Source organism: Rana temporaria, chromosome 4 (genome assembly GCF_905171775.1).
Source record: "Rana temporaria chromosome 4, aRanTem1.1, whole genome shotgun sequence".
Taxonomy (NCBI): domain Eukaryota; kingdom Metazoa; phylum Chordata; class Amphibia; order Anura; family Ranidae; genus Rana; species Rana temporaria.
The window spans coordinates 262,858,158-262,881,233 of NC_053492.1; the positions used below are offsets into that span (position 1 = coordinate 262,858,158).

The 23,076-nt window shown below is 42.7% G+C and overlaps 1 protein-coding gene across 1 annotated transcript in view; it reads left to right on the forward strand.

The window, feature by feature from the left end:
- Positions 1-23,076, forward strand: part of AFG1L (AFG1 like ATPase) — a 171,341-nt gene that overhangs the window by 142,874 nt on the left and 5,391 nt on the right. Inside the window, exons 8-11 of the mRNA XM_040350205.1 lie at positions 1,307-1,389; positions 9,597-9,667; positions 9,924-10,024; positions 20,712-20,852. Coding sequence (XP_040206139.1) covers positions 1,307-1,389; positions 9,597-9,667; positions 9,924-10,024; positions 20,712-20,852 — 396 coding nt within the window. The remainder of the gene's footprint in view (positions 1-1,306; positions 1,390-9,596; positions 9,668-9,923; positions 10,025-20,711; positions 20,853-23,076) is intronic.

Here is a 23,076-nt window from a genome sequence, read left to right on the forward strand (position 1 = left end):
TCCATCCCCATTACAGACCCCCACTCCACCACAGATCCATCCCCATAACAGACCCCACTCCACCACAGATCCATCCCCATTACAGACCCCACTCCACCACAGATCCATCCCCATTACAGACCCCACTCCACCACAGATCCATCCCCATTACAGACCCCACTCCATCACAGATCCATCCCCATTACAGACCCCACTCCATCACAGATCCATCCCCATTACAGACCCCACTCCACCACAGATCCATCCCCATTACAGACCCCACTCCACCACAGATTCCCCCCATCAGACCCCACTCCATCACAGACCCCCACTCCACCACAGATCCCCCCCCCATCAGACACTACTCCATCACAGATCCACCCCCATTACGGACCCCACTCAACCACAGATCCCCCCCATAAGACCCCACTCCATCAAATATCCACCCCATTACAGACCCCGCTTTACCACAGCTCCCTCCCATCAGACCCCCCTTCACCACAGATCTTCCCCATTAGACCCCACTCCATTACAGATCCCCCTATCAGACCCCACTCCACCACAGATCCCACTCCATCTCAGACATCCCCCCCCCCCCCATTACAGACTCCATCCATCACAGTCCTTTGCGGAGTCAGCCTGTCCCTTTCATTAACGCAGCATTCCCCCCTTCCTCCCCCTCTCCACACTGTCCTACCTTATTCACAGCCAGGAAGCACCGCATGGCAGGTCCAGACAAAGGGCGTGACTTTTCAAGTTAAAGGTTGCTGGGACTGCCCCATTGTCTCTAGCAACCAATCACCTGCTTTGTAACTTGACAAGTCACAAACTTTGCCCGGACCTGCAGCGCTGACAGGCAGGCTTGTGTGAAGCTATGAATAAGGTGTGGGGAGGGGGAGGAAGGGGGGAGTGATGCGATTATGTAAACAGGAGACCGGCCGCCGGCGTGACGTCACACGCAGGGGAATGAACCAACTCTCCTCCATGATGGGGGGGGGGGCGCGAGGAAAAGCACAGGACACTGAGGACAGAGGAAAGGGAGCCAGGAGCGCACTTGGCAGCCAGTGAGTCGGCGCCGGCGGCGCTCTTATCCTTACCGAGCCCCCCTGATCCTCACTCAGCTGCGGGCCCCATAGCGCCCGCGTGGGTCGCTATGGCGGTAGTTCCGCCACTGGTTGCACCCCTAGGCAGCACAGACATTTTGTTTTGTATTCTTTAAAAGAAGACTGTTGTAAAACCTGCCCATGATTAATTTGAATTTGTTGTGCTTTTGCTGTTGATTTTTTAGCTTTGTATAGCATATAAAGTATAACATTTGGTCTTGCAGACATACTGTAACACTGTTCAGCTGGACTCTGGTATAGACTATCGGAAACGGTTACTCGCTGCAGCTGGTAAAATATACTTCCTGTAAGTATAACTCTTTTCTGTTCTCTACATTTCATTTGCTTGGTAAATGTTTATAGTTTGTTATATTGTATATGGCCATTCCCTCCAAATATAGGCTATTTTCGACAGATGCGTTCGAGGCCTGTGGTCAAAGGGCTTTTGTTCACTTCAAACAAGTTTTGCATTCCCATACAAGTCTATGGAAATGTAAAACATGCTTCAAGCAGGTCAGAAGAGGTCAACTGTGGGTCAAATGCATCTGGCATTAACCTCTTCATGACCGCGCTTTAGCCGAATGACGGCAACAGTACAGTCACACATTTATAGAAGGGCGTCTATTGACGTCCTCCCGTGATATTGCTTCTCCTTGCGGCGTGCATCTATAGGGATCTTTGATCGCTGTGTCCTTTGGACACAGTTGATCACAGATCGGGGTAAAAAGCCAATCACAGCAACTCTTTACCATGTGACCAGCTGTGTCTAATCAATGTAAACAAAATGTCTCCTCACTCTGACTGCGCATGAGGAGAGGAGAACCATTAAGCGGCAATCCCCACAAGGGGATCTACACTGATAATCAGGGCACTGATCATCAGGGCAGCGCCAATTAGTGCCCACCAGTGTTGCCAATCAGGTTTTTCCTGTCAGTGCCTATCAGTGATGCCTATCATTGTCGCCTATCAGTGCAGCCTCATCAGTGCAGCCTAGAAGTGCCCATCATTGAAGGAAATACATTTACAAAATGTTATAACAGAAACTAAGGCCCCGTACACACGAGAGGATCCATCCGCTGAAAAATCTCAGCGGATCGGTTTCAGCGGATAGATCCCCTGGTGTGTACGTTCCAGCGGATATTTATCCGCGGATATTTCCGATTTCCAGCAGATAAAAATTTGTAGACATGCTTACAAATCTATCCGCTGGAATCGGCACCAGCGGATCGATCCGGTGGTCTGTACAGACTCACCGGATCGATCCGTCCGAACCCATCCCTCGCATGCGTCGTAATGATTCGACGCATGCGTGGATATCCTTATATGACAGCGTCGCACACGTCGCCGCGTCATCATCGCGGCGACGGCGCGACACGTCACCGCGATGGGAATTCGGCGCGGATTTCGATCCGATGGTGTGTACACTCCATCGGATTAAAATCCGCAGAGGATTTATCCGCGGATACGGTCCGGCGGACCGTATCCGCGGATCAATCCTATCGTGTGTACCAGGCCTAAGAAAAACATTTTTTTTTTTTCAATTTTTTTGTTTTTTTTTATTTGTTTAGCAAAAAAAAAAAAAAACGTAGTGATTAAATGCCACCAAACGAAAGCTCTATCTATCTCAATACAATTTATAAAAATGTTGTTTGGGTACAGTGTAACATGACCATGCAATTGTCATTCAAAGTGCTATACTGTATTTGGCCATCTGAAAGCTGAAAATTGGCCTGGGCAAGAGGGGGGTGAACATGCCCAGTTGGCTCATTTGAGATATAGCTATGGTACATTCATTTGTTTACTTTATGACTCTAACATGCAAGCATTTATCATCTTTTAGTGGCTTACACTCAGTGGCTACCTATGTGAGCAATAAAGAGATGCATGTTGTCAGGTACACTGTAGTATTCATATGTTTAACTGAATTAATGGATCTAACGTGTGGCAAGAATTGTTTTCCCTACAAAATTACACCACCACCTGCAAACCCATAAACTATTTGTAATTTTAAAGCATTCTGTAAAAGTTGATTGGTGAAAAACAAACAGCAATGCATTCCTATGGGCCTCCAGAGTATTACATAGAGTCCACCAAGAGGTACCGGAGGTGACGTTGGCGAACGCCCTGTTTTTATATGCCTGTTTTTATCACAACAATGTGAGTACCTAGTGTATTATTTTGTTTGAATAAACCCAATTTTAAAACGATACTGCACTATTGGCACTTTCATCTCCCTGGGTGCGAGTCACTGTCACGGTTTGGACGTGACTACCGAGAGGGATCTATTTTTTTCCAATTACAGTCCATTTTGATGACACCTTATGTGGATAAGACCAGAAAAGTGTACCTGGGTTTTTATGCTGTTACCTTACAGCAGTAAGGTAAAGGGACATCCTCACTTACACTGAAGAAAACACCGGAAATCAACCCCTTTTGTCACGTCACTTTGGCATCTACACCAGCACTTTTATTTTGGATTTTGCCTGCTGCTATGTTTATACTTATCTGCTGCATGGACATTTAACCTAGTTTATTACAGTCACTGGTGTGCTTCGCACGCTGTACACTTTATTGTGTATCAGTACGTTTGTTATTATTTATTTCACTATATGACACCAGCACTGTCACTCTGTATTTCACATTTCTTCAGCTAGCTTTGGCTGCATTGTAGCACGTTTATTTTGATGATATTTATTTGTATGGTATACCAGTATCATTTTTTATTATTGCTACTCATGATTAGTAGCCAGACTATATTTTCCATTTTTTCCATTTTTTTCCATATATAAGGATTGGCTACACTTCCTCTGCACGTTATCCCACTCCCTATTCACAGCGCAGCACTACCCCTTTATTCTTCAACTGCCCTATTCACGTACTACGTAAACGACGTAAAATCCGACGGCTGTGTTCCCTGGTTTATACCTTTGCATGACTTGCGCCTCCTATATGAGGAATAACTTTACGCCGGACGTACAACTTACGCAAACCGCGTATCTGATGCGCCGGGCGCAACTATGTTTGTGAATCGCTGTATTTCCCTCATTTGCATATTGGAATCGAAATTCCCATATGCCTCCAGCGTAAATATGCGCCCACGATACGCCGGCGTAGTCAAGTTATGTCGGTCGGAAGAAGCCTATTTTCAGGCGTATCTTGCTTTGTTGGCAAAGCGCACAGATACGACAGCGCACATTTACACTTACGCGGCGTATCTCGAGATACGTCGGCGTAAGTTCTACGTAAATCCGGGCCTTTGTATTTTTTTTTTATGTCACAATGTAGAGCAGGGATATGCAATTAGCGGACCTCCAGCTGTTGCAAAACTACAAGTCCCATCATGCTTCTGACTCTGGTGTCATGCTTGTGGCTGTCAGAGTCTTGCTATGCCTCATGGGAATTGTAGTTCTGCAACAGCTGGAGGTCCGCTAATTGGTCCGCTATTTTTCAATTCCCACCCCCACTCTTTCTGAAGTCATGTGGTTACTTTTCTGAATTTTGACTGGATGTTAGTGATCATAGCAGAATTTCGTGTAAGGAATACATAGGAAAAAATGCATGTTGACAAGGGGAGTTTAGAGGTGGGCGGGGAGTCTACTGACATCACGACTTCACCCACAGAGCTCCAGACAACAGATCCACCCACAGAATCTGCAGTTTTCCAGTTCTTATAACAGACAGAGGGGAGAGATTTGACAGCTAAGGATACATGCAGGAGGCATCTATATCCTTATAGATAAGCACTATGGCAGTAGTTTAGAAATGATGAGAGTGGGTTTACATCCATTTTAAAAAACAGTAACTTATTCCTGGTGTCAGTCATTGGTTGTTAAGTAGCCGGCACTCACTGACACCCCACACCCATGACTCATCCCTGCTGTCAGCGAGGAATTGCTTGCAGACAACAGAATATAAAAATAAAATAAAAAATGGCATGGGGCCCCTCTGAAATCCATACCAGACCCTTATCCGAGCATGTAGCCTGGCAGGCCAGGAAAGGAGGGGGCGAGTGTACGCTCCCCCTCCTGAACCATACCAGGCCACATGCCCTCAACATGAGGCAAAGCACATTGTCACCATGTTAATAAGGGCAAGAGCCTCTTTCCCCAACCCTGGCCCAGTGGATGTGGGGGGGGGGGGTGATTTATCAGAATCTGGAAGCCCCCCTTAACAATTGGGTGCCCCCAGATCCTAGCCTCACTCACGTGAATGAGTTTAGGGTACATAGTACCCCTACTCATTCACAAAAAAAAGGCTAGTGTAAATAAACACAAAAAAAAGCCCCCTAATATAGATCCATCATCAATCACATCGTCCAGTGATTTATGTCCACATCAATGATGATGAACGACGGACGCTGACCCGCAGGGAAAAAAAAGCCAACTGCCCAACCCAACCACTCCTGTAGCGCAACAACATTCCCAGTTCTCCCTGCCGCTAAAGGAAACAAAGCGACAGGGAGAACCCTTTAGCTGCAGGGAGAAACGGGAATGTTGTTGCACTACGGGAGCGGTTGGGTTGGGCAGGTGACGTTTTTTTTTTTTTCCTGGGGGTCAGCATCCGCCTTTCATCATCATTGATGTGGACATAAATCACTGGACGACGTGATTGACGATGGATCTACATTGGGGGGCATTTTTTTTTGTGCGTTTATTTACACTAGCCTTTTTTTTGTGAATGAGTAGAGGTACTATGTACCCTTACTCATTCACGCGGGTGAGGCTAGAATCTGGGGTCCGCTGTTCATCATCCTTTGACTCCTGCCCCCTTATGACATAGGATTATATGGGGGCAGCTGATGGATACACTGATGTAAAGTGAGACTTTGATGAGGACCCTGATGTAAGGAGGGACCGTGATGGGGTCCTTGATGTAACGGGGGATTCTGATGGGGACACTGATGCAAGAACGAAGTCTAATGAGGACCCCAATTTAAGGGGAGTTCTGATGGGAATACTAATATATGGAGGGACTCTAACTGGGATCCAGATTTATGGTAGGACTCTGATGTGGACACTGATGTAAGAGGAACTCTGATGGGGGGGGAACCTGATATAGTGGTGGACTCTAATAAAATGAGGACCCTGATGTAAGGAGGGTCTCTAAAGTGGACTCTGAGATATGGGAGGCTCCTGATGGGAAATATAAAGAAGACTGATGAAAAAGCTGTATACTGAATTTATTTTTATATGACCTATAAATGGCTCAAGTGTATTTGGAATATGTGTGCTTTGTTTTACTAAGGTTCTTTCTCTGTTATTTCCAAATCGCATCATGTTGATTATAACAAAGTTTAATATAAAACATATTTATTGATTTAAAATGTCTTCATTTGTTTATAAAAATGATTTTTTTTTCAGTCTGTTAATATATGTAAAATATATGTTGTGGCCCTTGTGCTCATACTTTGGAGACATCTGCACTAGAAGAGAATGCTCTGGTGTTTCTAAGGCAGTGGGGGGCAAATTTCTTAATGTCAGGGGCCTCAAGTGGGATCCCTGAAATACCAAGGGATATCCCAAAGGATAAAGGATAAAATTCAGTGAATATTTAATGTCAGCAGAGACATGGATATACAGGATACAGAACAGGATATAGTCAAAGACTATAGGCATGGTACAGGACATGGTCAGAGACTGCGGACACTGTGCAAGAGATGGTCAGAGACTGCGGACATGCTATAGAAGTTGTTGGAGACTGGGGATATGCTTCAGGAGAGAGTCATAGACTGTAGATATATTACATGAACCTGATACAAACCACTACTATAGCAGGGCAATAGGCAAACACAGCTTCATGTCTGCAGGGACCCTGAGGGATGCACAAAAAGTGCCAAAGGGCCATAGGTTGGGCATCAGGGCTCTGCGGGATTAGTACATCTGGTATTTGCCTTTCCTCTATGTATCTACATATCTGAACCCAAAGGCTAAAATGTTATATATTTCAGCTGACCGGTCCCTGAATGTTATGGCTGCATTTGTTTCCTCTTTTCAGGCTTTTTTCACTTTTTCACCTCGCGTTTTTGTGAAACATACACTTTTATGTCTCTACGCTTACATTACGTAGAGGGTGCAGATTAGTGATCTTAGATTCATTTTTACTTCCTGTTCAGTTTGTTACAAAGACGCAGCATTTCTGGCAAGATCAACAGATATGTTCTGTACTTCTCAAAATGTTCTTAGCCTGAAAAAAGAAAACCGATGCAACCAACCACATCTAAGAACTGGTGAGCTGCAAAATATTATATTTTTGTTTTTGTTCTTGTGTTTAGTTAGCCTTTAAGAAATTGGTAGTATAGAATATGCGATTAATTTCCCTTGGTAAGCTGGTTGTCTGTATCCTGCTGACAGGATTGCCTGTAGACATTCTATCCCCTTTGTTTCTGGAGGTGTTTGCCATAGGTGTGAACCTGTGCAATCTATTGGTTCACTATTGGTTCTATTGGTGTACTACAGACATATGTACAGTATTACTCACTAGCAGTGGGATTGAGCACTAGCACTGCTCTGTGCAGTGGGGTTGAGCACTAGCAGTGCTCTGTGCAGTGGGGTTGAGCACTAGCACTGCTCTGTGCAGTGGGATTGAGCATGAGCAAATGTTCACGTTCATCTTTGTGAGCTTAATTTTTCTGTTCCGTGAATCCTGTCTGCTACTACACACCTGTTAGCTGCCTACTTTTACCTTCTGCTTATGATATGACTTTGTCCATTGTGCTGATCTATGCAAGGTATGTAGACTGCACCCTTGCCTAACAATTCAAAAATTGTCTTTGGTTGCTTATTAGCTGTTATCAGTTAGCCCTATGAAGACACTCCTTATGCTGGCCATAGATGGTGTGAATTTATTTACTGCAACCACGGGTGCTGACAGGGGAATCCCTCCCGCCAAGCAATCGTTTGCTTCCGGTGTTAAGTTTTTGAACTTTACTTATTGTCATTTGTCTTAAAGTGATTGTAAAGTCTTGTTTTTTTTTTTTTGTTAAAAATAACAAAAATGATATACTTACCTGCTCTGTTCAGCGGTTTTGCACACAGCAGCCCAAATCCTCCTCTTCTCGGGTCCCTCTTTGGTGCTCCTGGCCCCTCCCTCCTGTTGAGTGCCTCCACAGCAAGCAGTATGCTATAGGGGCATCGGAGCCAAGCCATTCAGGCACAGAGCCGCAGCCCGGCCCTGCCTCCTTTCTCTCTTCATTGGCTGATTGACTTTGACAGCAGCTGGAGCCAATGGCGCCACATTGCTGTCTTAGCCAATGAGGAGGGGAGTCCTGGGCAGCTGAGACACCCCTGCAACATTGCTGGATCTAGCTAGACCTCAGGTAGGTATTAGGGGGGCTGTTGCACACAGAAGGCTTTTTATCTTAAAGTGGATGTAAACCACTTTTTTGATGTCACAATGTAGAGAATAAGATTTCTGTGCCCAGTCTTACCACACAGAGTTAATCCAGCTCTGAGCAATCCTCTTTTTTTTATAGTTCAGGGAAATAAAACTGACTTCCAGATAAAAACCAAAGTCCTTGCTTGAGTGACAGGTTATTTACATATCTCGTGCACTGCTTGCAGACATACACAGCTTCTGTAAAAAGTGCTCAATTCACATCCCCCTCCCCTCTTCCCTCCAGCTCTATGTATATTCTGATGGCTGTTGCATTTTCTCATGGCACTGAACTGTGACTCACCCCATATTTTGAAAACATTTAATCAAAACACAGGGGAGGGGATGTGAATTGTGCACTTTTTTTCAGAAGCAAGGACTTTTGTTTTTTATCTGGAAATATCGGCCAGTGTGCATGCAGCCTGTCCAGCTTCTGTCGGACGGGCGTGCTAGAAAACGAGCAGCCAATCGGCATGCTGCCTGTGCTGACCTCTGTGTTCTGGCAGGGGGGTGCAGTCTCCCTGTCAGAATTACACTAGCTCAGCAGGGAGCTCCTTAGGTTTGTATTTTGTTCAGCCTGCTGGGTTAAATAAAAAAAACTGCCTGTGTGTACCAGCCTCTACTGATCGAGACCTATGATGCGTAGCTGTGATTTACTTATAATCCTTAAAATCTTTCATCGCAGGCACATAATAAAAGAACAATATCTATTGTGAGTGACTGGCCATATCTTCACTATACACCAAGATGAGTCCATCACACAAATGAATAAAAGACTTTCACTAGTCTGGTGTGTTTACTTTTGCTTTGCATTCAAGAGAAAGCCAGTAGCTTACTCTCCCTTTGTGTACACATAGTATTAAGAGCTTTGTTGTGCTTGTGTTGCCTCATTACGAGAAGCTGTCGGAATCACATGAGCCTTTCAGTGTATGCAAATAAGGCCAAATCATCTGCCTGCAAGTTAATATTCCCACTTTTGAAGTGCATTGTAAATGTAATGTTTGTGTTTAGAACATGACATCCTTTTCCCTTTGAATATACATGTATAGGTGTATGGACAGGAAGCTAAGCAGTCCAAGGCAGCTGTTAGATGCTGGCTTTGAGTGTTATTAATTTCACATGCTATTCTTCTTTTCTCTGTAGCACAAGTGAAGCTGATGTGGAGGCTGTCATGGATAAGTTGTTTGATGAGCTGGCTCAGAAACAAAATGATGGTACGTAAGTTAATTTCTCTTGAAAAAGAACGCATTTAAAACACAATGCCCAATCTCCACTGACCAATTAATAAGTTCCATTGCTGTCTATGGGTTGATGCCACACTCAAGTGGCAGTCATTGTATCAGCATTTTGTCTAATTTATGTGTTGAATCATGTGCTATTATTCATCAAGCTTTGCATTTCCTAGCTGTAAGGGATGAATTTTAGGGTAATTATCCAGACAAGACTGAGCTTTTGTTCCTGTTTCCATAGTAACAAGACCAAGGATTCTGAAAGTGCAGGGCAGGGAGCTGAAGCTGAGCAAAGCCTGTGGATCCATTGCTGACTGCACATTTGAGGAACTCTGTGACCATGTAAGTGCCCAGCAACTATAAACAAGTTAACACCCCCTCTGTTTTTCCAAGAGTTTTGTTTTTGTGTTCTCCGACCATGTTTTTCTTAAACAGTGAACAAAAGCCTATTTGCAAGCAGCAGCACACCCACATTATTCGCTGCACAGCACAATTATTGTATGAGAATCTATTTTAACGTCATTAGTGCAAAACAACACTTTTCTCCATTGACTTCAGTAAAGGGCCATTAACATGAAACAAATTGGCAAAATTTACATTTTTATTTTCTGAAAAAGCTGTTAAATGGAAAATTAAAGAGATGTTGACTTCGGTATATGAAGTATGAGAAAGAACTGTGTTGTTAAGATTTACTTCCTTGCAAGAATACCAGAACATGTTTTCTTTCTAAGAAACAGCTATGGTATGTCCCCTTAGAGAAAGGTTTGGAGTTTTTATAGAAACTGACCCAACCAAGGACCCACCCCTCCTGCTTTCACACGCACACACCCTTTTTTACAGAACTCCCCCCGCCCCTTTTTTTCTCTATTCTCCTATGCCATTTCCTTTCAACTTATTCCCTTCCCTATGTAGTTTAATTCCCTGCTTCCTTCCATATCAAACAAACAAACAAAACAAAAAAGAAAGTAGGAATGGAATGTACCGTATATACTTGAGTATAAGCCAACCCGAGTATAAGCCAGAGGCACCTAATTTTACCACAAGAAAAATGGGAAAACGTAGATGGACAGAATTTCAAAATTCATGGTTAAAGTCTTAGAAAAATTTGTATGAAAACTCTCAGAACATTTGTTTGTTGTTTTGAAAGATTTTGTTTGCTTTCTCTTTGGATTTTGGAATGAATTGACTTACGAATGAAAACCACATACACTGTTAGAAATTACTGTATTTATTGGCATATAACACTCACTTTTTTACCCTGAAAATAGAGGGCAAACTATACCTGCGTGTTTTACGCAGGGGGCTTTGGAAAGTTTTTTCCTGAAATTTCCCTCTTAAAGTTAGGGTGCGTGTTATACGCCGATAAATACAGTAATTTGTTTGCGAATAATTGTACATACTGTTCCTTCAAATTTTCTCATTTGATTTGACCCACTAATGATTAGAAAAACAAACAGCGACTTATAGCGGAACTGCGATATTGGGGACAAATTGGACACCTAACTGAGACTTTTGACACTTTTTGGGGACCAGTGACACTAATACAGTGATCAGTGCTAAAAAATATACTAATGACACTGGGTGGCAAGGGGTTAACATCAGGGGCGATCAAAGGGTTAACTGTGTACCTAGGTTGTGTTTCCAACTGGTCTTCTGTTCAGGTTTTACCAGGTGAATGTTCAGGCCTCGTCTGATGCCAGCTTTGAGTATAAGGTCCTTTTGGCAATTATATCATTATTAATGTGTGGGCCTGTTATTGCTTTGTTTTGTTGCCCGCCCCTCACTTGGACTTTGTTTGAACATCCACATTGTCTCTGGATCCATTGAACAATAAAGAAAATAGGATTTTTGTACTTCCCGTAAAAACTGTTTCTAGGAGTTCACTAAAGAGGAGGTCCTGCCTGGGTGAAAAAAAAATCAACAGCTACTAATACTGTAGCTGCTGACGTTTAATATTGGGACACTTGCCTGTCCAGGGAGCCCACAATGTCGGCCCATCTTCAAATCGACTCCTGGGTGCTGCCGCCGCATTCCTGTAAAGGGAACCCGGTAGTGAAGCCTTTCAGCTTCACTGCTGGGTCCCTACTGCACATGCGTGCTGCTCTTTCTGATTGGCCCGGCGGCGGGGGAAGGAGGAGGGGCCGTACTTCTGGGAGATCGGGCTGCAGCTGCGTCTCCAGAAGTGGGCAAAGGGACCTGTCAAAAACAGCAACTGACTGACGTGAGGTGGAAACATTTCCTGGCAAATTTTGGGAAGTACATTATGAAGTACGTAGTCCTTTTGTTTTTTGTTATTTACAGTATAGAAGTGGTGTGCTGAGTCTATTCATTACAAACTAGACAGACACTGATTTAAATGTCCAACTGGCTGTGTCTCTTAAGCAGGCCACAGACAGTGCAAATTTATTTTTTGCAAGCATGGGTTAAAGGAAAGAAATTTGATAAGTACACCTAGTTTTACCTTTATCTTTATCAGAAAGAAAGGAGGGTGAATGGCAAGTGTATGCTTGTGCCACATCCAGTAAATATGAGAAAATAAAAAGGGGGGTTCCCCTGGGTGGACTTTTAAGGCACTAATAATATTTCAAAATATACAGGATATTGAGAGTAAAAAAGGTTTTATTCACAATTGTACATATTCATCAAAAAATGTTTAAATATTAAATTAAAATGCAGAGTTCCAAAGAGTATCACCATATAAGTAAATACAAGAAGAACCTTCTTTACACTTTTTGGGTGTAAAGAAGGTTCTTCTTGTATTTACCTATATGGTGATAATCTTTGGAACTCTGTATTTTAATTTAATATTTAAACATTTTTTGACGAATATGTATAATTGTGAATAAAACCTTTTTTACTCTCAATATCCTGTATATTTTGAAATATTATTAGTGCCTTAAAAGTCCACCCAGGGGAACCCCCCGTTTCCTTTTATCTTTATCAGTTACATGTGAATCCATACTGGCCTCTTTCAAGTATTTACCTATACACATGTGGAGTAATGAGTGTCTCAGCAGTGCCGTTTAGGTATCTTTGTGGTTAGCCACAAAACACAAAGGGCCAGATCCACAAAGAGTTACGTCGGCGTATCTATTGATACGCCACGTAAGTTCTTCGATACGCATTTGTATCCACAAAAGAAAGATACGCCTGAATGTGGTCTAGATCCTGACTACGTACGTCTTAGTACGCCGTTGGATCTTAGGTGCATATTTACGCTGGCCGCTAGGTGGCGCTTCCATTGATTTCCGCGTAGAGTATGCAAATTAGCTAGATACGCCGATTCCGTACGTCCGCCCGGCGCAATTTTTTTACGTCGTTAACGTAAAGGCTTTTTTCGGCGTAACGTTACCCCTGGCTCTATGAGGCATATGCAATGTTAAGTATGGACATCGGGACAGTGTCGAATTTTACGTTGTTTGCGTAGATTGTTCGCGAATAGGGCTTTGCAAAAGTTATGTTCACGTCAAAAGCATTGACTATTTGCGACGTGATTTCGCGCATGCGCACTGGGATACGTCCACGGACAGCGCATGCGCCGTTCGTAAAAAGGGTAAATTACGTGGGGTCATACTAGATTAACATACAACACGCCCACTCCAAGCCTACTTTGAATTACGCGGGCTTACGCCAGCAGATTTATGTTACGCCGGCCCACATATGGGAGCAAGTTCTTTGTGGATACCGTACGAGCCACTCTGATTTACGGCGGTTTAGCGCATATGAGATGCGCTACGCCCGCCTAAATATACGCCCATTTTGTGGATCTGGCCCAAACTTTTGTTTGGACTTCCTCATAGCTTTGGAAAATGCGTCATTAGTAGATACTTATCGTGTCTTACTGCTCATGATCCATCTATTTGGCCTGAATTTTAACCACTTCATTACTGGGCACTTAAACCCCCTTCGTGCCCAGACCAATTTTCAGCTTTCAGCTCTGACGCATTTTGAATGACAATTGCGCGGTCATACAACACTGTACCCAAATTATATTTTTATCGTTTTTTTCCCACAAATAGAGCTTTCTTTTGGTGATATTTGATCACCTCTGCGGTTTTTATTTTTTGCGCTATATACAAAAAAAGACAGAAAATTTTGAAAAAAAAACAAAATGTTTTACTTTTTGTTATAATAATATCCCAATTTTCTTTTTAAAAAAATATTTTTTTCCTCGGTTTAGGCCAAAACGTATTCTTCTACATATTTTTGTTAAAAAAAATTGCAATAAGCGTATATTGATTGGTTTTCGCAAAAGTTATAGCGCCTACAAAATAGGGGATAGATTTATGATTTATTTTTTATTTTTTACTAGTAATGGCGGCGATCTGCAATTTTTTTTTTGTCAGGCCTGCGATATTGCGGCGGACATATCGGACACTTTTGACACAATTTTGGGACCATTTACATTTATACAGCGGTCAGTGCTATAAAAATTCACGAATTACTGTATAAATGTGACTGGCAGGGAAGGGGTTAACACTAAGGGATGAGGAAGGGGTTAAATGTATTCCCTGGTTGTGTTCTAACTGTGTGTGGAGGGGGACTGACTGGGGGAGGTGACCGATGCTGTGTCCCTATGTACAAGGGACACAGCATCGGTCTCCTCTCTCCCTGACAGGACGTGGAGCTCTGTGTTTACACACAGAGCTCCACGTCCCTGCTGTCACCGCCGATCGCGGGTACCTGGCGGACATCGCGGCCGCCAGACACGCACATCGGCTTCCCAGCGATGCGCCAGGCACAGTGTTTCTCCGCTGCGCGCCCCCAGCAGCGCGCACGGGGAATGTAAACAACAGGACATCCAGGGACGTCCACCCGGCACTTAAGAGCCGCGCTGTGGACATCTTTCGTCTACAACGCGGGTCTCAAGTGGTTAAAAAGAGTCAAAATACAAATATGCAAGCTGCCGTTGCTGACTTGTATTGCATGGAGCAAGCTCCATGGCTGTCATTCTGACCCTGACTTCTACTATTAATGAGTCTTTGGCCCGGAACAAGCATGCAGCAAATAGACTCCTAATATTCCATACTTCAAAATCAGTAACTGGCAAAGTAATGAAAGAAGAATCGGCAAAACGGTACTGGGGTGCACCATCAAAAACTAGTAATGGCCAGCACCCATATTTCTGTTCTGGCAGATTACTTTTGAGAATCAATAATGGCCCATCGTGCATAATTAATTAAATGTAAGCATCATATAAACATGTACGTGTTTTTCAAGTCTTTACTGTGTTATCTTCTTGTATATACATTTATTTATTTTAAATGCTTTGAAGGATGTATACAATTAATGAACCAAAGAACCCTTCTCTGAAGTTGAATGAACACAGCTTATTAAGCACTCATTATAGCAGGCTGGGAAGTGCTATCATGTTCACCATTAAAATACAGTCTGAGATCAGATTCCTTTGGCTATTTGTATAAAGATGGTGCAGTGAGGCACTTATGTTGTGTCTCCTCAATGATAATGATAAAGTACTGTCTGCACATTCTGTACCACCCTAACATTCACAAAGGCTGAAGTGTGCAGAAACGCATCAAGAACATAAAGGGTTCATTTGTTTGTTTTTGGAGCATCATTTGTTTTTTGTAAGCTTTAAGTTTTTTTAATTGCTAGGATGGAGGCTGTTGATTGTAATGATAAACCACAGTAAATTAATAATCATTGCAATGAGTGAAAGCATCCTACACATAGGTTGTTTTCACAGGATCTAAAATGATAAGATACAGCAGTTAAATGCAGGGGATAAAAGATTTGGGCTTTTAAGTAAATGGGGCATTTGACAGAAGAGACCAGGGAAAGTTCTCCCCATTCCATTATATTTTCTAGTGATAAGTGTAGAGGACACTACTACTTCCTAATATGGATCATGCATGCATCATGGCTGTGTATATGCTGGTTACCAGTCAAGCTTCCTATCTCACTCACTGCTTTTTGAAAACAGATACACTCTGGTAGCTAGAAGCCTGCAGTGTTAATTTCGTTGACTAAAACATTTTAGTCAACTAACTTAAAATGGTTATAAAGGTAAAAAAGATTTTCCCTAAATAGCTTCCTTTACCTTAGTGTAGTCCTCCTTCATTTACCTGTCCTTCGATTTTACTTTTAAATGTCCTTAATTCTTCTGAGAAATCCTCACTTCCTGTTCTTCTGTCTGTAACTCCACACAGTAATGCAAGGCTTTCTCCCTGGTGTGGAGAAAGCCTCTTGAGGGGGGAGGGGGCGAGCAGGAGTGTCAGGACACTCTCTACTTTGCAGATAGAGAAAGGAGCTGTGTGTTAGTGGGCGTCCTGACCCTCTCCACACCAGGGAGAAAGCCTCTCATTACTGTGTGTAGTTACAGACAGAAGAACAGGAAGTGAGGATTTCTCAGAAGAAATAAGGACTTTAAAAGCAAAATGGAAGGATGAGGTAAGTGAAGGAGGACTGCACTAAGGAAAAGGAAGCCATTTAGGGAATTTTTTTTTCCCTTTACAACCCCTTTAATACCACTTTAGTCTACTTAAACACGACTAAAACTAAAACAATTGAAATGACTAAAATACGACTAAACTAAAACACCGTTATAGTCAAAAGACTAAGACTAAATTGAAATTGGACATCAAAATTAGCACTGGTCTAGTGCATGCACATACCTCAGTAACATAAATAATAACATATTCGATTTTTTTACTCCAGCAGTATATGAGTTTGGAAATTGTAGAGACATGCTTAAATAACGCATTACAATTTAACTACACCCATTAGATTTTAGATGATTAAAATTAGTTTTGGTCAACTAAAATGTACTGGAGATTTTAGTCGACTAAATACAAATAAAACCAAAACAATTGCAGAAGACTAAAATGGGACTTAAAGGGACACTAAAGGTTCCCATTTAAAAAATAAATAAATAACAAACATGTTGTACTTACCTCCACTGTGCAGCTCGTTTTACACACAGTGGCCCCGATCCTGGTCTTCTGGGGTCCCTCAGCGGCTGTCTCCCCTCCTCCCCGCATCAGCTAAAACGGTACTGGGGAGCGCTCTCCCATGGGAGTTAGTTCTTGCGGGCGCGCTCCTATGATACAGCCAGTGGCTATAGCCATCGGCTCAATCACTCGGCCCTGCCCTCCCACGCGCTGCGTCATTGGATGTGATTGACAGCAGCGCAAGCCAATGGCTGCGCTGCTGTCATTCCATCCAATCAACGGCCAGACTGAGCGGAGAAGAGGACAACGGGGGGCAAGCTCAGCAGGTGAACGGGCTCAGGTAAGTAAAACGGGGGGGCTTTTCATTGCCAGGTTTTTTTTTTCACCTTAAAACAAACCTTTACAACCCCTTTAAATTAAAATGCCATTTTAGTTTTAAGACTAATGCCGCGTACACACGACCATTTTTAATGGTCTAGAAAAAAAAGTTGAACCCAATTATTGTTAAATTGGCCTTGCCTACACACGATCGTGAAAAAAAATGCTCTAGCAAAGCGCGTTGACGTACAACACGTACGACGGCACTATAAAGGGGAAGTGCCATTCGGATGGTGCCACCCTTGGGGCTGCTTTTGCTGATTTTGTGTTAGTAAAAGACAATTTGCGCTTTTCAGTCTGTTACAGCGTGACGAATGTGCCATTTCCAGTACGAACGCTAGTTTTACCAGAACGAGCGCTCCCGTCTCATAACTTCTGAGCATGCACGTTTTTTTCTCAACATTAAAGCCCACACAAGACCATTTTTTACGATGTGAAAATTTAGAGCATGTTCTAAATTTTTAATGGCCTATTTTTTACGTCATAAAAAATGCTCTGGAGCCTACACACGATAGTTTTTAATGACATTAAAAAAAGTCATTTTTTACATCCCGAAAAACGGTCGTGTGTACGTAGCATAAGACTGAAACTGAATCAAAATTTTCTGCCAAAATTGACACTGGTGGTCTGACGTGTCTAGCCTACATATTTGGCAGACGTGTTTTGTATTTTTGACAGAGAAAGGTACCTATTACTTGCCCATGCGATAGTTTTATTTTTTCTGCCAAAAAAAATGGAACACCTTCAGGAATCTGAGGTTGTATGCGTTAATGGAAGAAGAACAAGTTTCTGCATCCATGAGAAAATCAATAGCCAGAATGCCACGACGTGGGGGAAACTGAAAGGATTACTAAAAACAATTATTGCCAATGGGACTTTGAGTTGTACCACAACAGGTAATGCCACATAATATAAAATATCACATCTTTTTTCATTTATAAAGATTAAAAAATATGGTGCAAAATACAAGTAGCCATATAATCAAGAAGTAAAATATGTAAACATTAATGTCTGACACTATTCAGATACAAATCATTTCTCATCAATTAAGTACCGATAATGATCTCAATGCATTTCGTGAACAGCGTTAACTTCATTAGAAGTTGGTTAAATCCAAACACACATACACCCAACACAAGGCACAGGAGCATCACTGTAACAAAAAATATCCTATAAAGGGCAAGTGTATGTTGAGGCCACCAGTGTTAATTTTGGCAGCAAATTTTGATTTAGTTTTGGTCTTAATCTTAGGACTAAAATGGCATTTTAGTTTAAGTCCCATTTTAGTCTTCAGCAATTGTTTTAGTTTTAGTCGACTAAATCTCCAGTACATTTTAGTCAACTAAACAGATTTTAGATAACTAAAATCAAATGTTTTTTAGTTTAATAATGATTTATTTAAACATTTCTCTAGAATTTCAAAACTCATTATACACTCCTAGAGCAAAAAAAAAATCTAATATGTTGTTATTTATGATATTAAGATTTAAACAAACTCACAGATTCAGATTTTGCCACTCTGGACGGTCTGAGGTGGCCTATAATGCTGCACAGTGCTCAGGACGGTGGTCTGAGGAGGACTGTAATGCTGCAGAGTGCTTTGGCCAGCTATCTGAGGAGGCCTGTAATACTGCATAGTGCTCTGGACGGTGGTCTGAGGAGGCCTGTAATGCTGCACAGTGCTCTGGACGGTGGTCTAATGAGGCCTGTAATGGTGTACAGTGCTGGATGGTTGTTGTCTGCGGGATGGTCTGTAATGCACAGTGTCCTGGATGGTAGTCTGAGGAATGGCCTGTACTCCACAGTGCCCTGAATCCCACTGCCAGTGGTCAAAGGAGGGATGTAATGCACACACAGTGCTCTGGACAGATGGTGGTCTGAGGGGAGGCCACAGTTCTGCTGTAATTGTAATGTACTAAACAACTGTACACACACAGTCTGCTCTGCTCTGGGCGCCTGGCGACGCGGTCGTCTCATGAGTTATCTGGCTGGTCTGTAATGCACAGTGCTGCTCTCTCTGGTCTCAGGCACTGCCAGTCTCGTCATGGTGCAGTCGAACACTCTTGCTTGCTGAGAGCAGATTGCAGAAGCAGGCTGAGTTCTGCGAAAAACTGTAAGTTAATTCACAGGGGTAAACGTGCCTGCCTCACATTTTCATCCAGTTTCCGTTCGTTAACTAAAGCGCATTTGATTTTCGTCAGTGGACAAAAATGTGCTGTACTTTTCGTTTAGTTTTCGTTACTGGAAAAATGCCTCTGACGTAAACTTTGACAAAAACATTTTTGTTGACGAAATTAACTATGGGGGCCACATCAGACAAGTCTGAAGGTAGGGTGGGACACCAAAAAGGGACAGGCTAGAAAGGCTCACAGCAAAAAGGCCAGCACATGGGTATAAGTCATTTAGGGCCTATTAGTAACAGCAAATTGAAGAGAAAAAAAAACAGCTGCATGACATGGCGTAAAGTGGATCCCAAAAGGGCTGCTGTTTTCTATTTCTTCAATTGGCTGTTCTGAATAGTTTATATTATGTGGCATTAATTGTTGTGGCACAACTCTGTCAAAATCCCATGGGCAATAATTGTATTTAGTAATCCCAAGTTTCTGCAATTACTACAGTATGTTAGCTTGAATAGGTGCCGGCATTTGTTTAAAACAAATTGCACTACAGTAAAACTCCAGATGATAATGTATAAAATATTGACAGTTTGAAGCCAAATTCAAGGACTAGAAAAGGGCAAAATCTAGGATTATGCTAAAAACACTTTTCACCGATGTTTCCATAAGGTAAAGGCGGAAGCCATTTGCTCACTTAAATCTTTGGTCCCATGCTATAATATGGTTTGATTCTACTAGGCAGTGGGAGGTGACTGATGTATATGTCACATTCTGATGACTTAGGCTCAGTCCAGAACACTGTATTACCCATGAGGCCAAATGAAGTTGCCATATTTTGGGCAGGTCCAAGGCAGAAAATATCTTTGAACGGCCACAGAGAATGTCCAGAGATGCAAGCAATTACACCATGATGAAAGCCACTGCTGGTATGATTTACTAGTGCCCAGTTAGGTGACTAGTCAGGCAAAAAGGGCCAGGTGCAGGAAATGATCCCCATGATACGTGAAACATATGAAATATAAGTATTGTGACAGTAGGCAGGTTAAATACCCTGGTTGCATCCAAGATGCCGTATATAGATCTCCTAGGTTCAGGCTTTATGCCAGTTTGTACCTCTAGGGGGAGTGCTGGGAGGACTTAATGAGCCCAGCTGAGTTAGGTGGGCTCGTTGGGTCCTCTACAAAAACTCCCAGCATGCTAAGAGAGATGCTCCAACCTGGAACCAGACCTGTGTGAATAGTCTGGGGAGTGATCTTTGTGCGGTGAGACAAAGCCTGTGTGGCTACTATTACCAAAACTCTAACCAGCAGGGAGTTAGGGACTGGGGCAGCACTAGGCTGTGCCCAGGCGTTAGTTAGGGACACCGATGTGTTTAGTAAGCGGTCAAGTGACCAGGGTTTATTTTTTGTATTTATTTTGTTTCTGTCACATTTGTTTTGTATATAGTTCAAATAAAAACCGCACCTTTTTGTTTTCCTCCTACCACCGTGCCTAATTGTTTTTGTGTGCTGAATCCGTCCAGGGGGTCACACACACCCGCTGACGGGCTAGCCCCCTCACAGTATGTGATATGAGTTTGCATGGTTGAGAAGATAAAAAAATAAATTTCCATTTATGGTTTAGCCCTTAGGAGCCAGTGACTACCTGGAAATGTGCAAGAAGTTTGATACTGTATTTATCAGAAGAATTCCACATCTAGACATGACAAAGCGCTCACAAGCCCGTCGTTTCATTACTCTCATTGATGCCTTCTATGATCACAAGGTACAGTAATTAAGTTTATCATTTACAGTTAGTACTGAATTAAATATATACATTTAGAATCTACTGTTTACATCTGTCCATTTATAATATTTGTCTACAAAAAAAAAGGCGTTTGCTCAGTGACAACACTTAAGACTAACAACTCAGACTAACAATAAAAATGTGCCTATTTTTTAAATGTGATGAAGTACAGATTCATTAAATAGTCATTACATAGAATCGGGAGTACAGAGAAGGGCCTGTCATTGTAGAGACTAACCCGCACCAAAACTCTACCCTGCACTCCTGCTGTGGCCAAAGTACGTTGGGGCAGTGTGAAGTCTGCCCTAATGGCCATCTCACTTTTGACATGGATACTGAGAAATAAGGCATGTGTTCTGGGGAATGGTTTTGCACAGAGCAGCCTCGATTCTCCTCTTCTGGGGTCCCCCTGTCGGCACTCCAGGCCCCGCCTCTTCATTGGGTGCCCCCACAGAATGCAGCTTTCCCTTGGGACTCCCGTGTGGGCTGCTTTTCTTGCATGACAGCTGCAGTGGGCTCTCTCCTTCTCCCCTCCTGAATGATGTCAGCGGGGGGATCCTCGGCCCCACCCTCTGCATCTTTTTGGTCAAGAGAAGACAGAGGCGGCATGTCACGTGATTGCAGATCTGCGATCAGTAAACAAGGTATATAGCTTATTTTTTAATAAAGCACAGTCATAGGGGGACATTAGATGAATCAACAAAAATTATATTGTAAAGTTAACCCTGTGGGTTAAAAAATACTTTAAGGCTTTAGAACCACTTTAAAGTGGACCTTCAGTCATTTTTTTCATCTTTCTATGTATTAAATCTTCTGCCCTTGTTGTTTTAACTTTGGATAGTAAAACATATTTTTTTTCTGCCAGTAAATACCTTATACAGCCCACTTCCTGTTTCTCGTCTGATCATTAGCCCAGGCTTATGACATCATACACAGCTTTCTCTCTCACTCTCATGAGAGTTTGCCAGGAAGGGTGGGGAGAGGAGTCATAAGAGGGACAATGAGAGCTGCAGAGCTGGAGGTGTGCCTCTGTGTGTCTGTGTAAATCCAGGAAGTGAACAGGCAGCAGCTTTAGCTGCCCCCAGATAAAATGGTTGCAGCCAGACTCAGTGGAGGGAGATTTCTGCAGCATATTTGGCAAGTACAGAATCACAGTATATATAAAATAATATGCAAAGTGGTTGGAGGGAAGCTTCAGAATGACAAAGATGTTTTCATTACAAATTATGTGAGTAGACTGCAGTTCCTCTTTAAGGGTCTTTTCACCTTTGTGACATTGGTGCCTGTTCTGTTTTTGTTTTGTACCTGATCAGAAAACCCATGTGAAAGAACCCTTACTTGTGTAAATGCTTGTATGTTGTTACTCAACTACCATAGAAATACTTTGTATATTTATAATTCATTTGAGGATTGTGTTTTTTTATTTTTTTTAGCATGTAATTGGAAGAAGTAATTCACTTAGAAGAAGCTGTGGCCTGACTGCTGAACACATGATAATTTTAAAGTGGTTCTAAAGGCAAATTTGTTTTTACCTCAATGCATTCCCTGCGTTAAGGTAAAACACATTTTACAGCTTGCTGTCCTCTCCATCTCTATAGATACTTACATGAGTCCTCAATCAATTCAGCGATTTTCCTGCCTGTATCTCTCCTCGCTTTCTCTTCACACAGGGACTTCAGCAGCAGCAGGAACCGTCGGCTCCTGCTGCTGTCAATAATGTGCTGTGAGGAGGAAGTGGGGGCTGTTCTGTGTGTGTCTATGGAAGCTGTTTCATAGACACACAAAGCTTGGGAGCAAGCAGGCACAAGCAGCTTGCTATGGGAGCACACAGAGAAAAAGAGGAGCCAAGATCACCAGCGGGGGACCCCAGAAGAGGAGGTTCAGGGCTGCTCTGTACAATAACATCTCACAGAGAAGGTGAGTATAACATGTTTATTATTTTCTTTATCGTACATCATGGGACACAGAGCCTAGTAATTACTAAGTGGTTATATTCCACCTTTAGGTGCTGGACACTGGTGTAATCAATTAGACAGGAAGTGTCCTCCCTAAATAACCCCTCCCATACTGGGAGCACCTCAGTTTTTTCGCCAGTGTCGGTCACAAGTGAAGATGTGCTCTGAGGAGCTCCACTGGAGGGATCCATGCTGGATTTAAATAGCCTCCATAAAAACCAGATCCATCCAAAGTGCCTTGGGCCAAA